Source organism: Peromyscus leucopus, chromosome 18 (assembly GCF_004664715.2).
Source record: "Peromyscus leucopus breed LL Stock chromosome 18, UCI_PerLeu_2.1, whole genome shotgun sequence".
Classification (NCBI taxonomy): Eukaryota; Metazoa; Chordata; class Mammalia; order Rodentia; family Cricetidae; genus Peromyscus; species Peromyscus leucopus.
This window is the reverse complement of record NC_051078.1, coordinates 80017-107511: the sequence shown is the minus strand read 5'-3', so window position 1 is coordinate 107511 and position 27495 is coordinate 80017. Positions and strand designations below refer to the sequence as shown.

General features: G+C 40.1%; 1 protein-coding gene across 5 annotated transcripts; it reads right to left on the bottom strand.

Moving 5' to 3' along the window:
- On the bottom strand, nt 1-24382 carry LOC114683520 (zinc finger protein 431-like). Of its 5 annotated transcripts, XR_005093142.1 has the most exons (6): nt 24172-24382; nt 9964-10090; nt 9708-9768; nt 7468-8579; nt 5869-6043; nt 1-864 (listed from the first exon to the last, which is right to left on the bottom strand). XR_005093142.1 is itself a non-coding variant. In XM_037211933.1 (5 exons), exons 1-5 carry the CDS (start codon nt 24268-24270, stop codon nt 5940-5942), a joined length of 1503 nt encoding a protein of 500 aa, XP_037067828.1. In that variant the 5' UTR covers nt 24271-24382; the 3' UTR covers nt 5486-5939. The 5 variants fall into 5 exon arrangements, 4 of the variants coding, with proteins under 4 accessions (XP_037067828.1, XP_028713680.1, XP_028713679.1 ...); XM_037211933.1 differs by lacking the exon at nt 1-864 and having other exon boundaries at nt 5486-6043; XM_028857847.2 differs by lacking the exon at nt 1-864 and having other exon boundaries at nt 5486-6043; nt 8446-8579.
- Between the last annotated feature and the right edge of the window lie 3113 nt (nt 24383-27495).

The following is a 27495-nucleotide window of genomic DNA, read 5'->3' as shown; positions in this document are numbered from 1 at the left end:
TATATGAAAAAGAATCAGTCAGCTCTACTTTGAATCTTTGTCATGCATACCCACTCATCAATAGTTTCTTATATCAGGCAAATAAGGGAAAATGGGGGAACAAAGAAGTAATTATCACCTTTGATCACCAACCAAACCTAGCAAGAAAAGTATGTCAGCTAGTAACAATTGGGCTGCTTTGTATTTTTGACCCTAAACTAATGAATCTATAACTCAGCTATGTGTTCTTGTGAATTTTTGATTGTTTTCTGAAGTCTGTCATCTCAAAGTTATTATCAAAACATCGGAGCTAACCTGAAGTTATTTTAAGGCATTATTTCAGCCTTATGATGCACCCAGCAACCTGTGACTGCATTATTCAGCATTAAAAGAATTACAGTCTGCCTGGCTCCTGGGGGCTCAATTGTTTTCCTTAGTCATTAACCTAAACTGTGATCTATATAGCTCCTTAGGGGAAACTCATAAGCCCTAGCTGTGTTATATTTCCTTGTATCTATTTTTATTCATCAAAACTGAATAAACTAATATTATTATCAATTAGATAGTAGAGCTTAGGAAAGGAATCATCTTCATAATAATCCACAGGTTAAAATGCCCAGTAGAGATCCCCTGTGGCACCAGAGATGACTGAGAAGCTGTGAGTCCCTGAGTTGCTGGCTGGACTGTGCCCCTCCTCCACCAATTCCAGCCCCAAAGACCAAGCAGCAGCATCCTTCCCCACCCCCTCAGCAACCTTCTCCCATGGCATCAGTGACCACTGGAAAATAGGCCCCACCTTCACCAACTGGAAGAGCAACCACTGGACCCACAGGCCCCACCTGCACCGATTGGAGGAAGAGGGACTCCCAGAGACACAGGCTCCACCTGTATGGATTGGAGGAAGAAATGGGTAGACAGCAGTATAAGAATACATTCAACAGCATAAAGAGCAATATGGCACCAACAGAAAGTAGTGGTTCTACAACTGAAAGACCTGAACATCCCAACTCAGATGAAGCAGAAGAAAACAACCTTAAAAATAACTTCATGAAGATGATAGAGGCCCTTAAAGAGGAAATGAAAATTTCCCTTAAAGAAATAGAGGAAAGTACAAACAAAAAAATTTGATGGAATCAATCAATCCCTTAAAGAAAGCCAAGATAAAACAATCAAACAGGTGAAGGAAACAGTTCAAGACCTGAATTTTGAAATACAGGAAATAAAGAAAACACAAACTGAGGGGATTCTGGAAAAGGGAAATCTGAGTAAATGAAGAGGAACTACAGATGCAAGCATAACCAACAGAATACAAGAGATGGAAGAGAGAATCTCAGACACTGAGGATACAACAGAGGAAATTCATCAAAAAAAAAATGTTAAATCCAGCAAATTTTTAACACAAAACATCCAGGAAATCTGTAACACCATGAAAAGATCAAACCTAAGAATAACAGGGATAGAAGAAGGAAAATTCCAGCTCAAAGGCACAGAAAATATATTCAACAAAAATCATAGAAGAAAACTTTCCTAACCTAAAGAAAGACATGCCTATGAAGGCACAAGAAGCTTACAGGTCATCAAATAGACTGGACAAAAAAAAAAAAAAAAAAGTCCCCTTGCCACATAATAAAATACTAAACATACAGAATAAAGAAAGAATAATAAGAGCTGCAAAGGAAAAAGGCCAAGTAATGTAAAAAGACAGATCAATCAGAATTACACCAGACTTCTTAATGGAAACTCTGGAAGCCAGAAGGTCCTACAGGCACTAAGATACCATGGATGCCATCCAAACTAATATACCCAGCAAAGCTTTCACTCACCATAGATGGAGAAAACAAGATATTCTATGACATAACCAGATTTAAACAATACCTTTCCAAAAATCTAGCCCTACAAAAACCGCTAGAAGGAAAACTTCAACTCAAGGAAGTTAGCTGCACCCACAAAAACACAGGCAAAAGATAACCTCACACCAGCAAATCCCAAAGAAGGGAAGCACGCACGCGCGCGCGCGCGCGCGCACACACACACACACACTACAAAATACAGCATCACCACCAAAACCAAATATAACAAGAATTAACAATCAGTGGCCATTAATACCTCTTAATATCAATGAACTCAATTTGCTTATAAAAAGACACAGGCTAACAGCATGGGTACAAAAACAGGATCCATCCTTCTGCTGCATACAAGAAACAGACCTCAACCTCAAAAACAGACATTACCTCAGAGTTAAGGGTTAGGAAAAGATTTTCCAACCAAACGGACCTAAGAAATGTGGTATAGCTACCCTAATATCTAATAAAATAGATTTCAAACTAAAATTAATAAAGAGATAGAGAAGAACATTTTGTATTCATCACAGGAAAAATCCATCAAGATGAAGTCTCAATTCTGAACATCTATGTCCCAAACACAAGGGCACCTACATTTGTAAAAGAAACATTACTAAAGCTTAAATCACACAACAAACATCACACATTAAAAGTCTTCAACACTTCACTCTCACCAATGGACAAGTCTGCTAGACCAAAACTTAACAGAGAAATAAGGGAACTAACTAATGGTATGACTCAAATGGACCTAAGAGACATCTATAGAACATTTCAACCAAACACAAAAGAATATACCTTATTCTCAGCACCTCATGGAACCTTCTCTAAAATTGACCACACATTCAGTCACCAAGCAAATCTTACAGATACAAAAAAGTGGAATTACTCCATGTATCTTATTGGATCACTATGGGTAAAAGTTAGAGTTCAACAACCACACAAACTACAGAAAGCCCACAAACTCATAGACACTGAACAACTCTCAACTGAATTACCACTGGGTAGAGAAAGAAATTAAAGACTTCCTAGAATTCAATGAAAATGAATCCATGACATATCCAAACTTAAGGGATGCTATGAAAGTAATGCTAAGAGGAAAGTTTATAGCACTATGTGCCTACATAAAGAATTTGGAAAAAATTTGAAAGCTCTAGAACAAAAAGAAGCAAATTCACCCAGGAGTAGATGTCTGGAAATAATCAAACTGAGGGCTGAAATCAATAAAATAGAAACAGAGAATAATAGCAAAAATCAGTGAAATGAAGAGTTGGTTCTTTGATAAACAAACACTTATCCAAACTAACCAAAAGACAGATAAAGAATATCCAAATCAGAAATGAAAAGGAGAATGTAACAACACACACTGTGGAAATCCAGAGAATCATTAGGTTATACTTCAAAAACCTGTACTCTACAAAATTGGAAAATCTAAAAGAAATGGACAATTTTCCTGAAAGGTACCACATACCAAAATTAAATCAATATCAGACAGATAATTTAAATAGACCTATAACCTCTAAGGATGCTAATAGAAGCAATCATTAAAAGTCTCCCAAACAAAAAAACAAAAAAAAAAGGAGAAAAGAAAAAAAAAAAGCCCAGGATCAGATGGTTTCAACATAAAATTCTACCAGAATTTCAAAGAAGAAGTAATATCAATACTCCTCAAACTGTTCCACAAATATAAACAGAAGGAACATTGCTAAACTCTTTTTATGAGGCTACAGATACCCTGACACTCAAACTACACAGACACAACTAAGAAAGAGAATTTCAGAACAATCTCCCTCATGAACATTGATGCAAAAACACTAAATAAAATACTGGCAAATGAAATCCAAGAACACATCAAAATATCATCCACCATGATCAAGTAGGCTTCATCCCAGAGATGCAGGGATGGTTCAACATATGAAAATATGCACATTCAATCCAACAAATAAACAAACTGAAAAAACCACATGGTCATCTCATTAAATGTTGAAAATGCCTTTGACAAAATCCAACACCCCTTCCTTGGAGATATCAGGAGATACCAAATTATGCCTGTCAGAATGGCTAAGATAAAAAACAATGATGACACCTTATGTTGGAGAGGATGTGGAGAAAAAGGAACATTCCTCCACTGCTGGTAGGAGTGTAATCTTGTACAGTCACTCTGGAAATCAATATGGCAGTTACTTAGAAAATTGGGAATCAACCTACCTAATGACCCAGCAATACTCCTCTTGGGCATATACCCAAAAGATGCTCAAGTATACCACAAGGACACTGGATTAACTATGTTCATAGCAGCATTATTTTTAAGAGCCAGAACCTGAAAACAACCTAGATGCCCATCAACCAAAGAATGGGTCAAGAAAATGTGGTACATTTACACAATGGAGCATTACTCAGCTGTTAAAAACAATGATATCAAGAAATTTGGAGGCAAATAAATGGAACTAGAAAAAAATCATCCTGAATGAGGTAACCCAGACTCAGAAAGACAAATATGGTATGTACTCACTTATAAGTAGATATTAGATTCAAATCAAAGGATAACTAGGCTATGATCCACAAACCCAGAAAAGATAGGCAGAAGACCCTAAAAGGGTCATGCATCAATCTCCCCAGGAAGGGAAAATGGTTAAGACCTCCTGGGTAAACTGGGAGGGGGAATAAGGGGAGAAGATGAGGAGTGGGAACATGAGGGATTGAGATGGCTATGTTGGGGGAAGGATGGAGATCAAGAGCAATGAAAGATATCTTGACAAAGGGAGCCATTATGGGGTTAGGGAGAATCCTGGTGCTAGGGCAATCCCCGGGAACCCACAAGGTTGACCCCAACTAAGATTCCTAGCAAAGGTGGAGAGGGTACCTGAACTAGCCTTTCCTGTAGTCAGATTGGTGACTACCTACTGTGGGATGGTCTGTATGTCAAATTGCTCTGATTGGTCAATAAATAAAACACTGATTGGCCAGCGGCCAGGCAGGAAGTAGGTGGGACAAGGAGAGAGGAGAATTCTGGGAAGCAGAAGGCTGAGGCAGAGAGACACTGCCAGCCACCACCATGACCAGCAGCATGTGAAGACACCGGTAAGCCACCAGCCACGTGGCAAGGTATAGATTTATGGAAATGGATTAATTTAAGCTATAAGAACAGTTAGCAAGAAGCCTGCCATGGCCATACAGTTTATAAGCAATATAAGTCCCTGTGTTTACTTGGTTGGGTCAGAGCGGCTGTGGAACTGGCAGGTGACAAAGATTTGTCCTGACTGTGGGCAAGGCAGGAAAACTCTAGCTACAACTACCCTAATTGTCATCATAGAACCTACATCCAGTGACTGATAGAAGCAGATGAAGAGACCCACAGCCACGCACTTGGCTGAGCTCCTGGAGTTCAGCTGAAGAGAGGGGGAATTATAGGAGCAAGGGGGGAGTCAAGATCATGATGGTAAAAACCACAAAGACAACAGACCCAAGCTAATGGGAGCTCATGGACTCTGGACTGACAGCTGGGGAACCTGCATGGGACTGAACTAGGCCCTCTGCATGTGGGTGACAGGTGTGTGGCTTCATCTGTTTGTGGGGCCCCTGGCAGTAGGATCAGGACTTATCCCAGGTACATGAACAGGCTTTTTAGAGCTAATTCCCTATGGTGGGATGCCTTGCTCAGCCTTGATTCATGGGGGAGGGGCTTGGTCCTGCCCCAAGTTGGTATGCCAGCCTATGTTGATTACCCAAGGGAGGCCTTACCCCTATGAGGATTGGATGAGGGTGGGGTAGAGGGAGGTGTGGGAGAGTGGGAGAAGGGGATGGAGGGGCACCTGTGGTTAGTATGTAAAATGAAAAAATTTCTAAATAAAGAAAAATTTTTTAAAATGCCCCGTAGAATGGGATGTTTCATGAGATAAATACACTACATTACAGGCAGTGGGAATCTTCCCACACTCATTCACACCATGACAGATAGCAAAGGAAGATGGCAGGGGCAAACATGTAAAGGCACAGCAGAAGCAAAAGACACTCTGGGGTCTGGGGTCTGGGGTCTCAGGGACTTGCCTACCAAAATTCACCCATCAGAGACTTTCCTCCTGGTGTGCTGACACTCTGAAGTCAATTGACACCTGCTGTTCCTCAAACATGGACAAGGTCATCTCTTCCTTTTGTGTTGATTAAATGAAGTGTGTGAATCTCACTTTGGGCAGAGCATACTGTGGATCTTAAACATCTGAAGATGACTGGAAGAAGGAATAGAAGTAGAATAATTAATCCTCCAATGATTCCCAAACTAATAAAACTCCATAAAGAGTTATTTTGAACAAAATTTTTGACTGAATTAGTGAACTAACTAGCCACCTCTTTTGCAGAGGATATCTGTAGCCTAGAATGACTAATAACACTAATCTGAGAATGAAGAATATCCATATTGATTATTAATAGCTGACAACTATTTCAAACATCTTATAGGTGAGCTGTACTTGCTCCCAGGACATCTCTGATCTACTGTAAGGCAGAGGAATAACACAAATCCATTTATAGTTAGCATGACATAAGGTTAAGCATTTCTTAATATTTTGGATCTGAGTTCCCATGTAAAAAATGGTTTCTTCTAAAGCATTAGCTCTACCTGTTAATCCTTCGTCAATCCTTTCCTGAATAACCAATGTTAATGATACATTTCTAAAGAGTTCACCTGGTTAGCAGTGTGCACCTGCTGAACCAAACCTGTAACAGAAGCTGACATAGATTTCAAAATTGTAATCAAAGCAATTAATAAACCATTTTAACTTTGAGAGGACAGTAGCAACCTGTTTAAATATACACACAGCAGGATCCTCATACCAGATTAACTGACAAAAGTACATATGGAGCCATTAAAATATACATATCAGGATCATGGGCAAAATTTATACAATAAGTAATAGAACATTTTTAAGGGCAATCTAACCCCTGGAGTAGAGAGTTCAATGTAGAGGGTAGGTTATGTTCAACCATACCCTGTAGCAAGTAGGGACTGAGGGAAGTTGGGAGAACCTGGTAGCCAGGTCAAGCTTTGATGTGATGAATAAGCACCTCAGTTACATATCCTGGGTAAAGAACTTAACATCTCAGCCTTTTTGTTGATAACAAATGAGTGACAAGGGATGTTGAAATCATCCATGATACTTCCTGCTGACATTGGGCTATTCTTGGGAACACTAAAGACTGGAATATTGACCAAGTCCAGATAGAGCAGACTGCTTCATTTGTTGTCCAGGCTTTATAGGACCCTCTGGGACCAGGAACATGCAGGCAGCAGTTGGAGCAGTCTGTAGCCTTTAACTGATCAGAAATCTGCTAGAAAAAATGTACAGTAATGGGCAGAAAATGGAGTTAAGGAATTTTAGGGGGTGTACACTTTTCTTTTAGGTGTACATCTGAAATTCCCAGGTCCACAGTCCTGGCAGATGGGAGAGGGGTGTCCCAAAACCAGGGAAAGGGGAAGAGGTCCCACCATTGTGTGTTCTAGTATGCCTCTGAAGATGACCTTGTTGTGCAAAGGCTTTACCACACTGATTACATTCATAAGGTTTCTCTCCAGTATGTGTTCTTTTATGGATTTGGAGATAATTGTGATATGCAAAGGCTTTACCACATTGATTACATTTATATGGTTTCTCACCAGTATGTGTTCTTTGATGGATTTGGAGACTCCTGTGACATGCAAAGGCTTTTCCACATTGATTACATTCATAGGGTTTCTCGCCAGTATGTGTTCTTTTATGTATTTGAAGATATGCGGGTTGTGAAAAGGCTATACCACACTGATTACATTCATAGGGTTTCTCTCCAGTATGTGTGCTTTTATGTCTTTGAAGATGACTTTGCTGTGCAAAGGCTTTACCACACTGATTACATTCATAGGGTTTCTCTCCAGTATGTGTTCTTTTATGTTTTCGGAGAGTAACAGTACATGCAAAGGCTTTACCACATTGATTACACTCATAGGGTTTTTCACCAGTATGTGTTCTTTTATGGATTTGGAGATAACTATGACGTGCAAAGGCTTTACCACATTGATTGCATTCATAGGGTTTCTCACCAGTATGTGTTCTTTTATGGATTTGGAGACTACTGTTTGATGCAAAGGCTTTCCCACATTGATTACATCCATAGGGTTTCTCACCAGTATGTGTTTTTTCATGCATTTGAAGATGACTGGGACCTGGAAAGGCTTTCCCACATTGATTACATTCATAAGGTTTCTCGCCAGTATGTGTTCTTTTATGGATTTGTAGATAATTGTGATATGCAAAGGCTTTCCCACATTGGTTACATTCATAGGGTTTCTCTCCAGTATGTGTTCTTTTATGGATTTGGAGAATAGAGTGACGTGTAAAGGCTTTACCACATTGGTTACATTCATAGGGTTTCTCTCCAGTATGTTTTCTTTTATGGATTTGGAGATAATTGTGACATACAAAGGCTTTACCACATTGATTACATTCATAGGGTTTCTCTCCAGTATGTGTTCTTTTATGTTTTTGGAGACTACTGTTGCATGCAAAGGCTTTCCCACACTGATTACATTCATAGGGTTTCTCTCCAGTATGTGCTCTTTTATGTATTTGGAGATACCAGTGTTGTGAAAAGGTTTTACCACATTGATTACATCCATAGGGTTTCTCTCGAGTATGGATTCTTTCATGCCTTTGAAGATGACTATGATATGCATAGGAATTAACACTTTGAGCATATTCAGATGGTTTCTCTCCAGTATGACTTCTTTCATGCCTGCAATGATAATTGGCACATGCAAAAGCTTTATCACATATGTTACACTGTTGAATATATATGTATGAATTAATTTTACAAATTTGGTCTCATTGTAAAGAGGAACCAGATCTTAAGTTTTTATCACTTTGTTTACACTCTTGATGTTCCCCTTCATTAAGGGTTATTTTGCATCTTTGAATATACCTGTGATGGTAAGAGCTTTTATTACATGACTTGCATTTATAACTATTTTTTTATATGAGAATTTTATATATTTGAACAGAACTGGAAAAACTCAGAGCTTTACCACACATATTACATTCATAAATTTTCCTATAGTATGAGTCATACTACATTTGCAAAGTAAGCCAGGACAAACAGAAGTATTTACATATCCCTAGTACTCATAGGACTTTTCTGCAGTGTGAGATTGTTGATGTATTTCCATTGTAGCTGGAAAAGCAATTACTTGTAAACTTGAATCATATTCAACAAGGCTATTCAAAGTGGGTCTACTACATATCTTCTAATTGTTCTGAGAGGGAGAGGGGTTTGTTGTTTCTTTTGATATCCCTATGTTCATATGGCTTGGATACAGGAAAGAATAACAAATAAAAAGTGTTCACATTACATTCACACAGTTTGACTTTTTGTTCCTCAAAGACAGATGATATATAGAAAGGTTTTCTCCACAATGATTACCACTGGGCTCTTGACTCTAACTACCCCTCCTCTGATTAAACTTTACAAAGTCACAACAAGTATATGAGTAACACAATCTTTACTATAGACTATTTGCTTATTAGAAGGTTTTGAACATATACTTATCACCTATTGAATATGCATATCGTTTGTAATATGAGTGATATGAAAATAAATGGATTGAGAATTCTACAGAATTCTCATGAGGCTATGATTCAAATGGTGATATCTGTTATGGCATTGTTTCTTTGTCTCCTTTCTTAAAATAATGCATTGCAAACACAATTTACTTACTTGACATTGAGGTATATGGTTCTGTGAGAATTTAATAATTATCAATGCACTTTAAGCTGTACTTATTTATAATGTTGCTTTCTTTAAACCTCCAGACACCTTAAAATTTCTCCTGAGGCACATTTGTATTAGCTTGCATATGAAAATTACCTTCCATGTCTTCTAGAACTTTCACAATGTTCTTCAATATGATGATCTTTCCATTTGTAACCTAAAATATATACCAGAAAATGTATATTATTGGAAATTGTGCAAAGTTTAAGTTATTATCTTCAGTAAATCTTGGAACCATGACTATTTTATTCACATCATCCTTCCTCACTTTCAATCATAATTACAGAAGAGTATCAATAACCAAGAAACATCACCCCTTTATTTTAAAATGTGAAGGAAAATTCAGTCTTACCTATAGCAGTGAGGTTCCCGTAGGTCTCCAACATCACATCTTTGTAGAGACGCTTCTGGGAAGGATCCAGCAAAGCCCACTCTTCCCAAGTGAAGTCAACATGCACATCGTCATAGGTCACTGCATTCTAAAATATAGTATACATATGTGGGAGAGCATCCCACCCCCATTTTTCCTCAGGGTACTCTTGACAGAAACTTAGAGGGGAGAGAAACAGAAAATACAGGATACCTTCAGGAGGGCCTGGATCCTAATCTAATGGGCTCCAACTGTCTCTGCCAAAGGGCTTTTAAAGGAATGCCAAGGGATGGAGCAAAAGACCTCCCCCCAGCACAGCCAAGTGCAGACCATCTCAGACACATGGTACTCAGGCCTGTGGTCCAATCATCCTCTTATGCAGTCCTGCTGGGTAATGCCACTAGGAAACCTAGGTGGGCTACAACACATATGTACAAACGAAAATGATACTGACAACATTGTAAATGTATACTTCTTTGAAAATATAGTTCTTCTGCATCTTACAATTATTCCGTGACACAGAAGTTCTAATGTAATCACCAAGTCACGTTAAAAGGAAATTGAATGGGAGGGTCACCTCTGTCATTTCTGCACTTTTAAATGGGTATCACCTTGTTAGAGAAATGCCTATTAATACAAATAGAGAAATAAGCAAACAGATAAATAGTACTGAGTACACATCAAAGAAATTGTACCAACAATTACTTACAAAAAAAAAAAAAAAAAGATGGGCAAGCTGGGTGTACTGGCTCATGCCTTTAATACCAGTACTCTGAAGGCAGAGGCAGGTGAGTCTGCCTCTGAGTTGAATGCTAGCCTCATTTATGTAATCAGTTCCAACACAGCCAGAAGTACATATTAAGAAACTGTATCCCCTGCAAAGATTCTTCAAATAAACAAAAAAGATAGAAAGAACTCAAAAGGTTTTAATGAACTTCCTACAAAGAGTTATACATTCACTCCAGTTCTATATTCATGTTCCAGAATTGTCTACACCTTTGGCATTCCTTTAAAAGCCCTTTGGCAGAGACAGTTGAGGTCCAATAGATTAGGATCCAGGCCCTCCTGAGGCTATCCTGTGTTTTCTGTTTCTCTCTCCTCTAAATTTCTATCAAGAATTGTCTTTGCTCAAGAAACTAGACATCAAAATAATGAACGATGCAATTAAAAAATGGGCTACAGAGCTAAACAGAGAATTCTCAACAGAAGAATCTCAAATAGCCTAAAGACACTAAAGGAATTGCTCAACATCCTTAGTCATCAGGGAAATGCAAATCAAAATGACTCTGAGATACCATCTTACACCTGTCAGAATGGCTAAGATCAAAAGCACTGAAGACAGCTTATGATAGAGAGAACGTGGAGCAAGAGGAACACTCCTCCACTGTTTTTGGGAGTGCAAACTTATACAGCCACTTTGGAAATCAGTATGGAAGTTTCTTGGAAAATTGGGAATCAATCTTCCTCAAGACCCAGCTATACCACTGTGGTGGTACTGTGTTCCCCAAAATATCGTGCACCCTAATAAACTTATCTAGGGTCAGAGACAGAACAGCCACAATATTAAACATAGAGGATAGGCAGTGGTAGCACACGCCTTTAATCCCAGCACTAGGGAGGCAGAGTTAGGCAGAAATCCATGTGTTCAAGGATATAGCCAAGCATGGTGACTCACGCCTTTAATCCCAGAAAGTGAGCCTTTAATCCCAGGGAGTGATGGTAGAAGGCAGAAAGGTATATAAAGCTTGAGGACCAGGAACAAGAAGCATTTGGCCTGGTTAAGCATTTGGCCTGGTTAGGCATTCAGGCTTTTGAGCAGCAATTCAGCTGAGACCCATTCTGGATGAGGACTCAGAGGCCTCCAGTCTGAGGAAACAAGACCAGCTGAGGATCCGGCGAGGTGAGGTAGCTGTGGCTTGTTCTGGTTCTCTGATCTTCCAGTGTGCATCCCAATACTTGGCTCTGGGTTTGTTTTATTAATAAAGACTCTTTAAGTTTCCTGCTACAATACCACTCTTGGGCATATACCCAAGGAATGCTCAATCATACCACAAGGACACATGTTCAACCATGTTCACAGCAGCATTATTCATAATAGCCAGAACCTGGAAACAACCTAAATGCCCCTCAACTGAAGAATGGATTAAGAAAATGTGGTACATATACACAATAGAGTACTACTCATCAGAGAAAAACAATGACATCATAAAATTTGCAGGCAAATGGATGGAACTAGAAAGTATCACACTGAGTGAGGTAACCCAGATGCAGATGGACAAACATGGTATATACTCACTCATAAGTGGATACTAGATGTAAAGCAAAGGATAACTAGGCTACAACCCATAACTCCAGAGAAGCCAGCTAATAAGGAAGACCCAAGGAGTGATGCATGGATCACTCTGGGAAGGGAAAATAGATAAAATCTCCATGAGTAAATGGGGAAGGTGAGGTAGGGCAATGGAGGTTAGGGGATAGGGAATGAGAACATAAGGGAACAGAATCGTTGAGCTGCAACAGGAATGGAGTGGGAAAGCAATAAAAGAGATATCAAGATAAAGGGAGACATCATAGGGATAGAGAGAAACCAGGTGCTAGGGAAGTTCCCAAGATTCCCCAAGGGTGATCCTAGCTTGGACTACTAGAAAGAGTGGAGAGGGTACCTGAACTGAACTGGCTTACCCCAGTGAGCAGATCAGTGAATACCCTAACTGTCATCACAGAATTTTTCTCCAGTGACTGATGGAAGTAGATGCAGAGATCCACAGCCAAACACCAGGCAGAGCTCCAGGAGTCCAATCAAAGAGAGAGAAGAGGGATTCTATGAGCAAGTGTATCAAGACCATGATGGGGAAACCAGTAGAGATGACCAAAGCAAATTAGTGGGAACTCCTGAAAGTTGGATAAATGGCTGTGGAGTCTGCATGGGACTGGCCTAGGCTCTCTATATGGTGAGACAGTTGTGTAGCTTGATCTGCTTGGGGGGGCCCTAATCCATTCCTGGTGCATAAGTGGGCCATTTGGAACCCACTACCTATAATGGGAGACCTACTGCAGCCTTGAGGCAGGGGGAGGGGCTTGAATTTGCCTCTACTGGATGTGCCTCTCCATGGGAGGCCTTGCCTTCTTGTGAGGGAATGAGTTGGGAAGGGGAAGTTGAGAGGTGGGAGGAGAGAAGACAGAAATCTTTGATTGATATGTAAAATGAATAGAAAATTTTTCTTAATTAAAAAAAATTGTCTTTGGACTTCTGTGACAACCAGGCACCCATGTGGTGCATATTCATGCATACAGATAAAAGACTCACATTCATTTAAAAAATTCAAAGCAAACACAACAGGCAGGAAGAATGTCACATACCTGCAATCCAATAACTCAGAAGGTTCAGGCAGTATTAGTATCATGAATACATGCCATCCTGGGAAAAAAAAAGAATGATACCCTCTGCCAAATTTCAAAATTAAAGATGTTGGTGAAGCTCAGCACAACACACATACTTGACATGTATAAAAGCCTACATTTCAGGCTCATCACCCAATAATATAGAAGCAAAACAAAACCCAGTAATTTTGGCCCACCTTTAATCCCAGCACTTGGGAGCCAAAATCAAGTGGATCTCTGAGTATGAAGCCATTCTAGTCTACAGAGATACTTGAAAGACAGCCCAGGTTACACAGACAAACCCTGTCTTCAAAAACAAAAACAGTAAAATAATAAAAACAACAACAACAACAAAAACCCAGCAGGCTAGCAAAATGGTTAGCATTAAACAGCAATTGCTTCAACTGTATCTTATCTGATTTAGGGACAGATTTATAACGGTGGTGAAGTCATGACAGCAAAGAAGGAAGTTGGCTGATCAGCTTCAATGACAACACAGTAGACACAAAGAACAAGAAACGGGTTGAGGCTATTAGATACTCATCTCCCATCCCCAATGAGGAATTTCATCCAGAAAGGCTCCTCCTAAGTAAAGCACAAATATCCACAAAGAGGGCCACCAAGGAGAGACACATGTTCAAATACATGACCTATCTGGGAGGTTTTTCACACAGCCGACTACTTTCTGCCCCAGGTCACTACAGGCTCATGGTCATCCCATGATGAAAATGCATTAAGCCTAACTTCAATGATCCTCATAGTCTGCAACAACCTCTACACTGTTCAAATGTACAAAATCTCTTCTGACATTCGAGACAATTGCTTGACTGGGACATCTTGTAAAATCAGAAAACAAGTTATATCTTTACAACATACAATGGCACAGAATACAAATTTACATCTTCAAAGAGAGGAATGGGGACATAGTGAGGGAAGACTGAACTAAGGCAAGATTGAAACCCAGGAGGGTAAACAACAAATCCTGTAGTTCTCTGTCAGACACATGGGGTTTCAGTTTCAAAGAGCTTAGATGGCCCTATCCCTGCAACTTCTCACACATCTCTTTTTGGTTGCTTTCACTCCCTATATGCAGCCCTCTGTGGCAGGTATCTCAGAGCTTGACTATCTCAACATCTTATGGTCTCAAAATACAACCCAGGCTTCATATTCACAGCATTATGCTATAAACAATCACATTCTTCTCACTGGGGCTCTGACTCTGCCGAACACAGATGCCTGCAACAATGCTGAACTGAAACCACAGACTAAGAATCCATGACCTGAAATTTTGCATCTTTCTTGTTTCCACAACCAGTACAAGATCAAAGATTCCCCCAAATTTGGCTTCTAAGTTGTGATGGACCCTGTCATGCTTGGATGAGAGTTGCAGTAGATTTTGTATGAAGTTGTTTCCTGGGACTAGGAATCACTTTGCCTAACCCTTCCATTAACTGAAGATGTAGAAGGATGGATTCTTAACCTTAGAGCATCTTGTTTGGCTTCCAGTGTAGAACAAGGGCCATCTCTTTAATGGTGATAAACTCCCTGAAAATTCCTGCTTCTGTTCACCACTTGGCTGCCATCCGAAACTACACAGGCATGTTTTTCCCTACAACCCACAGATTTTTATTTATTTTTGCCCCACTTGTTGCTCTTTTCATTGTAGTCCTGAATGAGTCATCAGTAATAGCCATCTAAGAGATTCAATATTCCAGCTAAAAAATCAGCCCATTATTTTTTAATTCTTCAGTATTCAACTTCTCAGTGCATGGACATAATAGGAAAGGTTTGGGACTAAAAGATCACACAAATGACTTCTAGCTTCATTCATCATGGAGTCTATTTCCTGCTGTGGGATGTTCTGTATGGCAAATGTGTTGTTCTGATTGGCTAATAAATAAAACACTGATTGGCCAGTAGCCAGGCAAGAAGTATAGGCGGGACTAACAGAGAGGAGAATTGAGAGAACAGGGAGGCAGAGGAGAGGAGACTGCAGTCGCCACCAGGACAAGGAAGATGTAAGGTACCAGTAAGCCACGAGCCACGTGGCAAAGTATAGATGAATAGAAATGGGCTGAATATAAGAGTAAGAGCTAGATAATGATAGGCCTGAGCTAATGGCCAAGCAGTTTAAATAATATAAGTGTCTGTGTGTTTATTTTATAAGTAGGCTGTCAGACTGCCGGGGCTTGGCGGCACCCGGAGAGAAAACTCTCCAGCTACAATTTCCCACTGAAATTCTATGACCTGGACCTCTACTGTCTGTCATTACTCTCAACACTCAAGTCCTACACGAGCAGCTTATTAAGCTCTGGGTAGAACTTTCTATCACTTTTGCCATCCAACATCCTGATATCTTCCATATTCCTCCAAAAGATAACATTCCCAGGTTCTGCCCAGCAACAAAATCACTTTTTGTATGCCATTTTTGTTCTAACTTGGTTCTCTGGTGCTATGATTAAATTCTTTAAATAAAGCATCTCAGGTAATGAGTGGGTTTATTTGGCTGATTCTGTCAGATCACAATCCATCATCATGGGAGCTTAGGATAGAAATTCAAATTAGAAACTGCTGGTGACCATACCAGAGGTCCAGCAGGTGTCAGTCCACCAAGAGAAAAATCTCTAATGGATCAATGTCATTTTAGGCAAGGGCACAAGATTACAGACTCCAAAATATCTTTTGTTTCTGCTGTATCTTTGCTGTCTGACATGATGTTTATGGTGTGGGAAACACCCCACTGTGTATATTATAGTGTGTTTATCTCATAAAAACATTCCATATTGGGCATTTATATCTGTTTATTGTCAGGAAGATTTCTCCTTAAGCTGTATAATCTTGATGAATAGAAATAATACTAGGATATGTTTCATAACTAGGCCTATTGTTCCATGAAGTCTGGGAGATATTTAGGACCTGCTTTTTATCATAGTTTGGGTTGACATAGGGAAATACTTATTATTTCCCTAGCTTCCAGGAGAATTGTATACTATGAGCTGACATAAAGCTTCAAAGTATCTTTACACTAGACCAGGTGCCTTACTGATGATTTTTTTAAGGAAAACCATTGCCAGGAAAAGCAGGCTAGTTCACCGGGACTTAATAGTCAGCTGTCTAATTTGTTGATCCAAGGTTAAAGGTGTAAAGCAATCTAATTGCTGTGCCAGCCTCTCTGACTTCACAGCCCTGAGAGAGTTGCAAGCTTCCTTTTTTAGGTTCTAAAGTTACACACCAGACAGAAAAATATATTTTAAGATTTAAAATGATTTTAGTGTCACTATGCCTTGGAGGATGCTGTAGTGAGCTCATATTAAGAGAATTAAGGTAAACCTGAATTCCAACCAAAGCATTTATGACACAGCTCTCTCTCTGTAAACACTCTAAGTCTGAGAAAGCCCAGCATTTTCATTAATCACAAAAATGTTAGTTTAAAATGTTTATTACACTCAGAAATATAAGATGTAGTATGATTTCCTTATTTCTCTTAGATTCCTAAGGAGTTTAGTAACTGTTAAAAACCTTTATAAGATTATCTCTTTATGTAGATAACAAAATGACAGGTTCTTTCTTTGCAGCTACAGCTGCAAGGTTATAGCTCACCAATTAGGAAGCTGAGATTTATTGCATGCGTGTTGTTGGGAGGACTCTGTCTTTTATCATTTACTTAAGAAATGGAATGTGACCTTAAAATGTAACTCCTATATTCAACATGAAAAATTCTATTGGGTATATATAGCTGTGAAGAACGAAGAGATTTGGAGCCAACATGAGAGAATAAATAAAAGTAACCACCAAGAAAATAAGTGTGAGTGTTTATGTCTCCTAACTCCTCAGATGGAAAAAAGTCTAAGTTTTGCAATACTGTAGCTTTCTCTTTGAGCCCTGCCTGCAGCCTAAGGCTGGTTGCCTAAGACTGCAATAAGCAACTAAAGGCAAAAAGCATGGGGAAACTTTGTTTCCTGGCTTTCTCTCTTACTTGGGTCATTGTATCATACTCTGTATTAACAGCCCTGTCTACTTTCTTAGGGATATTGTCACTATCAGTGGAAGGGCCTTCACACATCAGTCATCAATAAACACACTCTCTCAAAGACATAGCAACCAGCCATTCTGATGGGGGCACATCCTCAAATGATGTTCCATCAGATGACTGTAGGCTCTGACATGTTGACACCGAAACTAACTAGGACACAAAGACAGTAATATATAAGAAAGTTTTTTTTAAAAAGTATTAACTACATCAATAACTTAAATAGCAAAAATGCAAATACTGATTGCTGTGGGATGGTCTGTATGTCAAATTGCTCTGATTGGTCAATAAATAAAACACTGATTGACCAGTGGCTAGGCAGGAAGTACAGGCGGGACTAACAGAGAGGAGAAAAGAAAGAACAGGAAGGTGGAAGGAGACACTGCCAGCCGTCGCCATGACAAGCAGCATGTAAAGATGCCAGTGAGCCATGTGGCAAGGTATAGATTTATAGAAATGGATTAATTTAAGCTATAAGAACAGTTAACAAGAAGCCTGCCACGGCCATACAGTTTGTAAGCAATATAAGTCTCTGTGTTTACTTGGTTGGGTCTGAGTGGCTGTGGGACTGGTAGTAGACAGAGATTTGTCCTGACTGTGGGCAAGGCAGGAAAAATCTAGCTACAACTGATGATAGTAACAACTGGAAAACCAAGATATGCCAAGAAATGAGGAGAAGCAAGCCTCTAAGATTAAGAAGAGAAAACTAAAACTGTTTCTCCAGAGGAGGTCCCCAAATCAACAAAAATTCAGAGAACTTATAACATAATATAGTAATTTTTCAGAATACAAATAAGGTCCATCATTTTCAGAGAAACATCAATAACTAATAAAATCATACAAAATAGATGGTACCACTGATAAAAGGAGACACAAAGGTAGATCTACAAATTTAACATGGTCCCTTAGACAAGAACTACAAGATTCTCACCAAAATCAAATTAAAAAAAAGTCACTGACTATCACTCCCTCTGTGTGCTCTCTTTTGCCAATAACAGAAAAAGGGTAGGGTAAGGAGGGCTATTCAAACAAAATTAGATAGATTTGCTTGAAGCTTTCTGATGTTTCCACATTGTAGAAAATAGTTTTGACTACTGAAAGTATCTCATTCTCTTTTGATAAAGAAAAGCATGTCTGTTAGGATTACTTAGAAACCATTTTGCTTCCTATGAGTGAAGATAGGATGTAAGTCTGCATCAGAGTGAGGAAATGAAAATGTTTCCAAACCAAATGCAAGATAACAGATTTTTAAATAAACATTGTATGCTTTGTATAATACACCTAAAGCAACTTGTTTAGCTCTAATCGCTTTTCAAGTCATAAGTAGTTTTGCAAACAAGTCTATCCTCATTTTGAATGTATGTTTGTGTGTGAGAGAGAGAGAGACAACGTTTTCCATGTGTGTACAGTTGTCACACCATAGAAGATCTATGGTTTTTTGCCATCTAAAGTTCTGATATCTTCAACATTTATCCAAACATCAACATTCCAGGACCTTTGCAGCAGCAAAATCACTTTTGAGGTACCTTTTTTTTTTTTTTTTTTTTTTGTCATTGTTCTAAATTTCTTCTCTGTTGTTGTGATTAAATTCTTTAACCAAAAGCAACTCAGGTAATGAACAGGTTTATTTGGTTGATACCCCTAGATCACAGTCCATCATTTTGGGAGCTTAGGATAAAAACTCCAGCTAATAACTGAAGGCAAAATATAGGGAAACATTGTTTCTTGGCTTTATCTCTTGCTTTGTCACTGTCTCATGCTCAGATACCTCTCTTGTCCAGTTCAGGACCACTTTCTAAGAGATATTGCCAACTCAGTGGAAGAGCCTTTCCACATCAATCATCAATCAACACAACTCTCTCAGACATGACAACCTGATATACTGATCTAGGCACACCCTAAATTGACTTCTCTCAAATGACTCTAGGCTATGTCATGTTGGCAGCTGAGGATAATTAGGAAAAAGAGACAATAATATATGAGGAGTCTTTAAAGATTCAAAGTCAATGTATTAACCATATCAATCACTTAAGCAGCAAAAAAACCAAACATGAAGATAGCAAAACAGATATGCCAGGAAATAGGAAGAGGCAAGCCTCTAAGATCAAGAAAAGAAAAACAAAATCATCTCTCCACAGAAAGTTTCCAAACCAACAAAAACTCAAGGAACACAAAACATAATAAAATTTCTGAATACAAAAATTGGCGAAAGTTCATTTTCCCAAAAATGACGTTTTAACTTTGTAGATAAAAAGGATCTGATTCTCCTATGATAAAGAAAAGGATATCTGTTAGGATCACTTAAATAGCATTTTATTTCTTATGATTGGATGTAAGTCTGCATCAGAGTGAGGAAAGGAAAACTCTTTAAAACAAAATGCAAGAAAACAGATATTTAATGAAACAGTGTACACCTAAAGCAACTTGTTTTGCTCTAATTGCATTATAAGTCACAAGCACTTTTGAAAATAAGTTTATTGCTGTTTGTGTGTGTGTGTGTGTGTGTGTGTGTGTGTGTGTGTGTGTGTGTGTTTGTATGTGAGAGAAAATGTCTTCCATATTTATACAGGTGACACACACAAAAAAGAGGGTATCAGATGTTGTGTATCTGGAGTAGTAGGTATGTGAACTCAGGTCATCACCAAGAAGAATATGAGCAGAGCCACCTGCCATGACCCATAGTACTTTGTATCCAATAAAATAAAAGTCTTCCATAGATTAACAACAACAAAGCCAAAATAAATAAAGATGGAAAGAAAAGATCCTTGGGAACATGATGCATCAGTATTAAGATGTTATGTATGGTAAATATGCATCATAAATTGACATAAATAGAATCCAATGTCAATGACCAACAATTTATAACAGGAAAGCTGATTCCAAAGCTACTTTCATAGTAAAAATACTCAGAATGCTCAATGGAATTATGAAAAAAAAAGTACACAGATTGACACAATATGACTTCTATACTTACCACAAAGCTACAGTAATCAAGAATGTGTACAGCCGGGCGGTGGTGGCGCACGCCTTTAATCCCAGCACTCGGGAGGCAGAGCCAGGTGGATCTCTGTGAGTTCGAGGCCAGCCTGGGCTACCAAGTGAGTCCCAGGAAAGGCGCAAAGCTACACAGAGAAACCCTGTCTCGAAAAACCAAAAAAAAAAAAAAAAAAAAAAAGAATGTGTACAATATTTGTGAAAGAATAATGGAGATAGAGAGAAAAGCCAAGAACAATGGCAGAAAAAATGTAGTCAACTTTTAATCAAAATGCCAAAGGAACCTCAGATAGGAAAAGTGTAGGCTTGATCAGTGTTACCCAACTACCTATGATTCTCTGTGTACAGAAATTAAATAAATGCAGGTTCACAACTTTCACAAAATTAACTCAAAGTGATCCTTAAACTTTATGTTTCTGATCCTCCAGCCACTGATATTTCTCCCAAAGAGAGAAGCTGCATGCTCTAGAGGTCTCTCTGCAAATGGAGGTGATCTCCAGCTATGGCTCTGCAGTCCCTCATGCCTCCTGGTGGTTTTTGATAAACTCAGCCCCACTGATACCCAATCCCAAAATAACCCAAGAATAAATTAAAATCTGTTTCCTGCCACATGGATTATGGCACAAGACGTGGAATCTGCCCAATCTACCTGCCCAACACCATGCACATCTGAAAATCTCTACATATCAGAAACTCCTTTTGTCTCCTGGAACTGAACTTTACTGAGTCACTCCATGATGGTTTGTGGTAGCAGAAAGTTAAAAGCATTCTAATCATGTACTGCTGAAGGATGATCCACATCACTATCTTTCTACCAGTTGCTCAACCATTTGTAACATGAATAAGACGAATCTGAACATGGAATGCAATGGTCAGAACTTACTTCTAGAAACCAGACCTTTAGTTTTCCAATCTTTCCACTGCACACCAAAAGAAATGCCTGTGTATGCACACTGTACATGGCATTACAACCTTCCATAGCCATGGTGGCAAAGCCCTGTCCTTGCCAGGGAATCTACATTCAGAGAGGCTCAGAGGAAAGTCTTCCACTGCCCAATGGTCCCTCCCAGTCCCAGCAGCTCTGACAGCTCAGCAGAAGTGCTCCTTCAAGTTTGGGGTCACTGGCCCCAACACTCACCATGAACATGGCCTGTGGTCTCTCTCAAAGCTCCCTATATCAGAAACAGAGAAGAAGTCTGGAAAGACCTGCAAGCTACCTTCCACTGGTACACCTGATTGCAAAGCCTTCCCAGAGTTCCTCATTAGCTAGGATCACCCAGCTGGGTCTCAGCAGACAGCACAGACCTTCCCAGCTCTGCTTTTCCATCCTATGGACAGAGAGGTCCCTAGTCTGGGAAATTTGTAGTTTAGTAAAACCCTCCAATCGCCCAGAGCACTTCCTGCTCCTCTTCCAAGGCACAGGGTCCTATGTGTGCACATTCCATTACATACTAAATGTCCAGTGCAGCCAACCCTTTGCTTTATACCTGGGAGGTCCTTCAACCAAACACAGGTTACATTCAAACAGTAACTGTCCTTAAACAAAAAGAGGCCATGAGTTAGAATACAAAGAAGAGTTTATGGAAGGGTTTGGAGGCAGGAAAGAGATAGTGGAAATAGTATAATTATAATCCTCCCCACCCTCCCCCAAAAAATCTTAAAAAGCTGAAACAGCCTTTATGGCCATGTGCTCCAGAGACTAGGGATTTGTATTAGAGCACACCAAGTACTACTCATGCCATTTCTCTCGAGGTTATCATCTTAAACCTGGAAAACAGTCATGATAGGCAGGGCCACTTCATTTTTATCCAGTTTTTCTATTTAGGTCGAACTGGTGTAACTACAATAATTTGGTTTAATGATAAGTTCAGTTTTTTATCCAGCTTATTGATTGTCTGGTCTCTGGACCCAAGAAATGGCCAGTCAGAACATTTATTGATCATCTAAAATTGATTCCCTAAATACTCATTGCTAATGTCAACTATTGTCAAAGCAGGAAAGCTTTCACCTGCCTTCTTGCCCCTCCCTTACTGTGCTGTGACTACACCTGCTTTACAGTTCTTCAGTGAATGCAGTTCTTACACAGGTCACACTTCATTTGTAAGTTCACAATAAAATCTAGAGAACTTGGAGGATGTTCATTCACTGGTCTATTTTTCCTTCCCACAGACCAGTCAAGACCCAGTCTGGAAGGAGTTGCAGGACTGCCTTTCCAGCACTGGGCAGCAGAGGCAGGATTAGGAGTTCAAAAGTAATTCTTAATTATATAAAGTAGGGCAAGCCTGAGCTACATGAGGCACTGATGAAAACAAGTGTTTCTAAACATTCCTAATGCTGTTACTCATCAATACAGTTAGTTCCTCATGATGTGGTGACCCCTTTACCCATCAATAAAATTATTTTGACTGCTACTTCATAACTATAATTTGGCTGTTATGAATTGCAATATAAATATTTGTGTTTTCCAATGGTCTTGGGCCAGTCCTCTGATAGGGTCATTTGATCCCCAAAAAGGGAGCTGAGATCCCACAGCTTGAGAACCACTGCTCTAAACCAATATAAATAAACAAATAAATATCACTCAAGAAAAAAATAGAATGAAATTCTTAAACCAAATATATATATATATATATGTGTGTGTGTGTGTGTGTGTGTGTGTGTGTGTAAAAAGAAACAGAGATTATAGCAGCAATGCATTTAAAGAAAAATAAATTTTAAAAATGATACCAATAACTGACTTTTTAAACTGATAAAAATAATTGGAAGAACACTAAACTATACTGACTTTGAAACAGAGCAGGCACTTCCCTGGTAGAGAAAATGTCCTTAAAAAGACACTGTATGACTTTGTCCCATAGCCACTAAGGGCTGTTAGCTGACACATGGAGTTACAGCCAACGGCCTGTCTCTCAAACCACTGAGCTGACATAACTGAGTCATACCTGGATTAGTCTTTGTGTATTTTCTACAGGGGCAGTTTAGTCTGATTGAATCTGTTCTCAAGTCTAAAATTAGCCGTCTTTGAGAATGAAAATACTGTTACTTCTGGTATTACTTCTATACATCAGAATTATACAGCTTAAACAGAAATCAACTTCCCGACCATCCACAACTGTAAGTGTGCCCAAACATGTAAAACACACTGCCAAAGGGCTGTGGGGAAAAACTCCACAGCTGTTCTTATTAGGGAGGTAAGGTGGTGGTGGCACATGAGGAGTTACAGGCAGAAAACAACCAGTCAGTTACAGCCAGTGACCCCACTGCTTTACCTAATGGGGCCACCCCGTGGATTTTATTTAGTGGGGCTCCATCATGGACTTTCCCTAGTGAGACTCCCCAACAAAGAGTTATACATCTGGCGGGTCCACCTGTCAAACGCAAGCTGTCACCTGCTGTATATTCCCACAGCCTCCTGCAAACAAGGATATTTCTAAGCTCAGTTCCACTCCCAATACTCTGCACAGACACAGCACAGGGAGTGAAGTTATTCAGAGGCTGCCAGCCTGGCCCAGGGAGTTGCAAGAACCACCTAGGACCACGCTGGACCAGGCAGGACCAGGCAGGAACACGCCGAACTCTGTGTCTGGCCACTGGTTCCCACCCAGCCAGGGGAGGACGCACCAAAACGATTCCCGTGCCTCAGCAGGCCGCTCCACCTAGTCTAAGGACAGCGGCCCCTCACTCACCATGGCCGGCCACTCCTCCCCGCCTGGGGCAGCGGCCCCTCACTCACAACTACCAGTCAGTCACTCCTCCCCGCCTGGGGACAGCGGCCCCTCACTCACCATGGCCGGCCACTCCTCTCTGCCTGGGGACTGCAGCCCCTCGCTCGTCTTGGCCCACCATTCTTCCCCATCTGTGGAGAGCAACCACTCGCTCACCATGGTGGGGCTACCGAGCTGACCCAGCTCCCCACACAATCAAGCCCAAGGTGCAGCGCAAGCGGCAACTTCCGACTTCCTCACAAGCGCTGAGCCTGTAAGCCTGGCTCCCGGAAGAACCCTCCCATCTGACTGGCAGGTCCTCTAGAAGCTGTGATTGGCTAGTGAGGCCTGAGTGACAGGACCAGGTGAGCAGAAGCAGAAGGGGCACAGCACAGTGGTTCCCAGCCTTGGCATCCAATCTAAGGACAGACCTATTCCAGATTGACTGGAGATTGGTGCCAAATTCAACAGCAAGTCTCTTGTTAATGTGAATCAGTGGGTCCAGTTTTAAAAGGAAGTACACAAATTCAAAAGGAGGCTAATCAGACAAGGTTGCACCAGAGGCACACAGAGTAACTCAAAACCGTTATAAACAACATCTACAGTGCCATGGAGACTGATAACCACAGCCTCTTGTCTGGAAAGTGTTGGGGTCTGAGAATCTGAAGCAACACCTTCCCAAAGGCCCTGGACCCAGGCCATTACCACCTCTCCAAGCATATTCCCATATTAGAGATGGAGCTGGTTTTGCTCTGTACATCAGGGCCTTAGAGAAACTGCCCAAAGCCTAGGCAGATTGCCAAACTCGTAGAGACCTAGTTTCAAATATCTTCTAGAAGTTCAAATATCTTGCTTTTGACATGTACGTGTAAGATCCATTTGTAGTTAATTTGTGGAGGTTGTAAATGTGTGTCGCCTACTGGGTAGCACTCCACTACTAAGCTGTGAATATAGAAAAGTACAACTGGTGATAAAAAAAAGATTGACCAATGCTTAGGAGATAGTAATTCACAAAAAGTAGAATTTAGTTAAGGGAGGGCTGCCTCTAAAATACCCCAAAGATAAGTAGTATGTTAACCAGGGCTGTTAGAGATTTGGATGCTAGGATGTAAATGAGTCTTCACCTTTTATGTATACTGTTATTGGTCACATGTCTGTAGTTAAAAACACTGAGTGCAATGCTTATCCATGGAGGATAGAGAGACACTTTGTGTAAAGATCTCTCTATAGTAAGCTGGGTCATCATAGTTTTAAGAAATATTTCTTAGTTGTGTTACACTGGATGCTGTGAACATCAATTCCATGATGTTTTGTTTTGTTTTTGCTGTTTCTTAGTATCGACTATATACTCGAATTAAAATCCATAAGCATGGTTATAGTGGTGATGCCATATATTATATGAAGAGTGTCGTATGTTTTCTCTAAGGTTTAGTTTAACAGATTGTACCTATGTTAATTTATTACATTATCTTATACATAGTTTCTACCCAGCTGTCTCTTATTTAATTGTTGCTGCTTGGCACTATCTTAAGACAGACAATTAGCATCTTCCTGTGATCAGCTATGCCTGATTACAAAGGATGGCCACCACCAGGTTTGCTGACTGTTGATATTCCATCATGGAAGGAGGTATCCCCTCCTTCTGAGTATATGGCCTCTTTTCCAGGTACTGTATGCAATTCAGCCCTAATGACATGTGACCTTGTGGATTGGGGGAGGAGCTAGAGGACATAGTTGGGAAAAACTTGAGAGGAGGTGGATTCTGTGTATGCATCTATGAGAAAGCCATTGTTAATGTGATACCTCAGTAAAACCCCCCACTCTATCCCCTACAGACAAAGAGAAGCTTAAACCAGGATTCCTAAGTGTAGATAAGAACTTAGACCCCTTTTCCCCAGGTGGCTGTATCTGCTACAGGGACTTTGGAAAACACAGAGTCAGGATATTCGTCCAAAAGACTAAAAAGGGAGGCAGGTTAAAATAAATTATATGGTCTGTGCCTTTAAGAACTAGCCTCACAAAGAAAGGGGAGCGCTCCTTCCAACCTCCCTGCTGTGAGTGAGAGGTTTGGAAGAGCCTCCCTGGAGACTTGTAAACTTAGAAAACACCTTACTTTTGCATTCTGTACCTAAAAGTCTCCAGTTGCGACTTTGGGGACTGTGATCTAGGCCAGGCCAGTTTCAAGTCCCCAGAAATGATGGCACCAGCCCCAGGAACAAAAGAACAGAGTCAGGATGTCTGATGGTAACCAATTAACCATGAGATGCCCCTCTCCAGAGATAACAAGACCACACCCCTGAGATGAGTTATAAAACTCCTGATAGGGCAAACAGATAAGATAAAATAAGATAAAGCCCAGGCCCGGGAAAAACTTGACCAATCAAGGATGGACCCGTACTAACCCCCTCCCCTCTAAGAAATTTTATGGGTTTTGCCTATAAAAACTAACTTCCCCCAAGAGAGAGGCACTCCTCCCTGCCTCACTGTATTGGGTGTAGGAATGAGTCCCTGTCTAGACTTGTATCTGCAGAATAAACCTTGCTGTTGCATTCTGGACATCCAAGGTCTTCGGTGGTCTCTTTGGGGGGGTCACAATCTGGGCATAACATTAAAAGTGGAAATTTTCCTTGAGTGCTATCAGGCTTACTGAAGTGAGAATCCACGAAAGACTGTTCAAGAGTTTATTAGAGGATTAAATAAGAGAAGCACACTCACCAATACAGAGTGAAGGAATACAGGATGAAGTGATATAACTGGCTCTTCATCTGCCAGGAAGAATGGAAAAAGCTCCATACTAGGTCACCAAACCATGGAGTCAGTCATATTTCTTAAAACTATGATGACCCAGCTTACTATAGAGAGATCTTTACACAAAGTGTCTCTCTATCCTCCATGGATAAGCATTGCACTCAGTGTTTTTAACTACAGACATGTGACCAATAACAGTATACATAAAAGGTGAAGACTCATTTACATCCTAGCATCCAAATCTCTAACAGCCCTGGTTAACATACTACTTATCTTTGGGGTATTTTAGAGGCAGCCCTCCCTTAACTAAATTCTACTTTTTGTGAATTACTATCTCCTAAGCATTGGTCAATCTTTTTTTTATCACCAGTTGTACTTTTCTATATTCACAGCTTAGTAGTGGAGTGCTACCCAGTAGGCGACACACATTTACAACCTCCACAAATTAACTACAAATGGATCTTACACGTACATGTCAAAAGCAAGATATTTGAACTTCTAGAAGATATTTGAAACTAGGTCTCTACGAGTTTGACAATCTGCCTAGGCTTTGGGCAGTTTCTCTAAGGCCCTGATGTACAGAGCAAAACCAGCTCCATCTCTAATATGGGAATATGCTTGGGAGAGGTGGTAATGGCCTGGGTCCAGGGCCTTTGG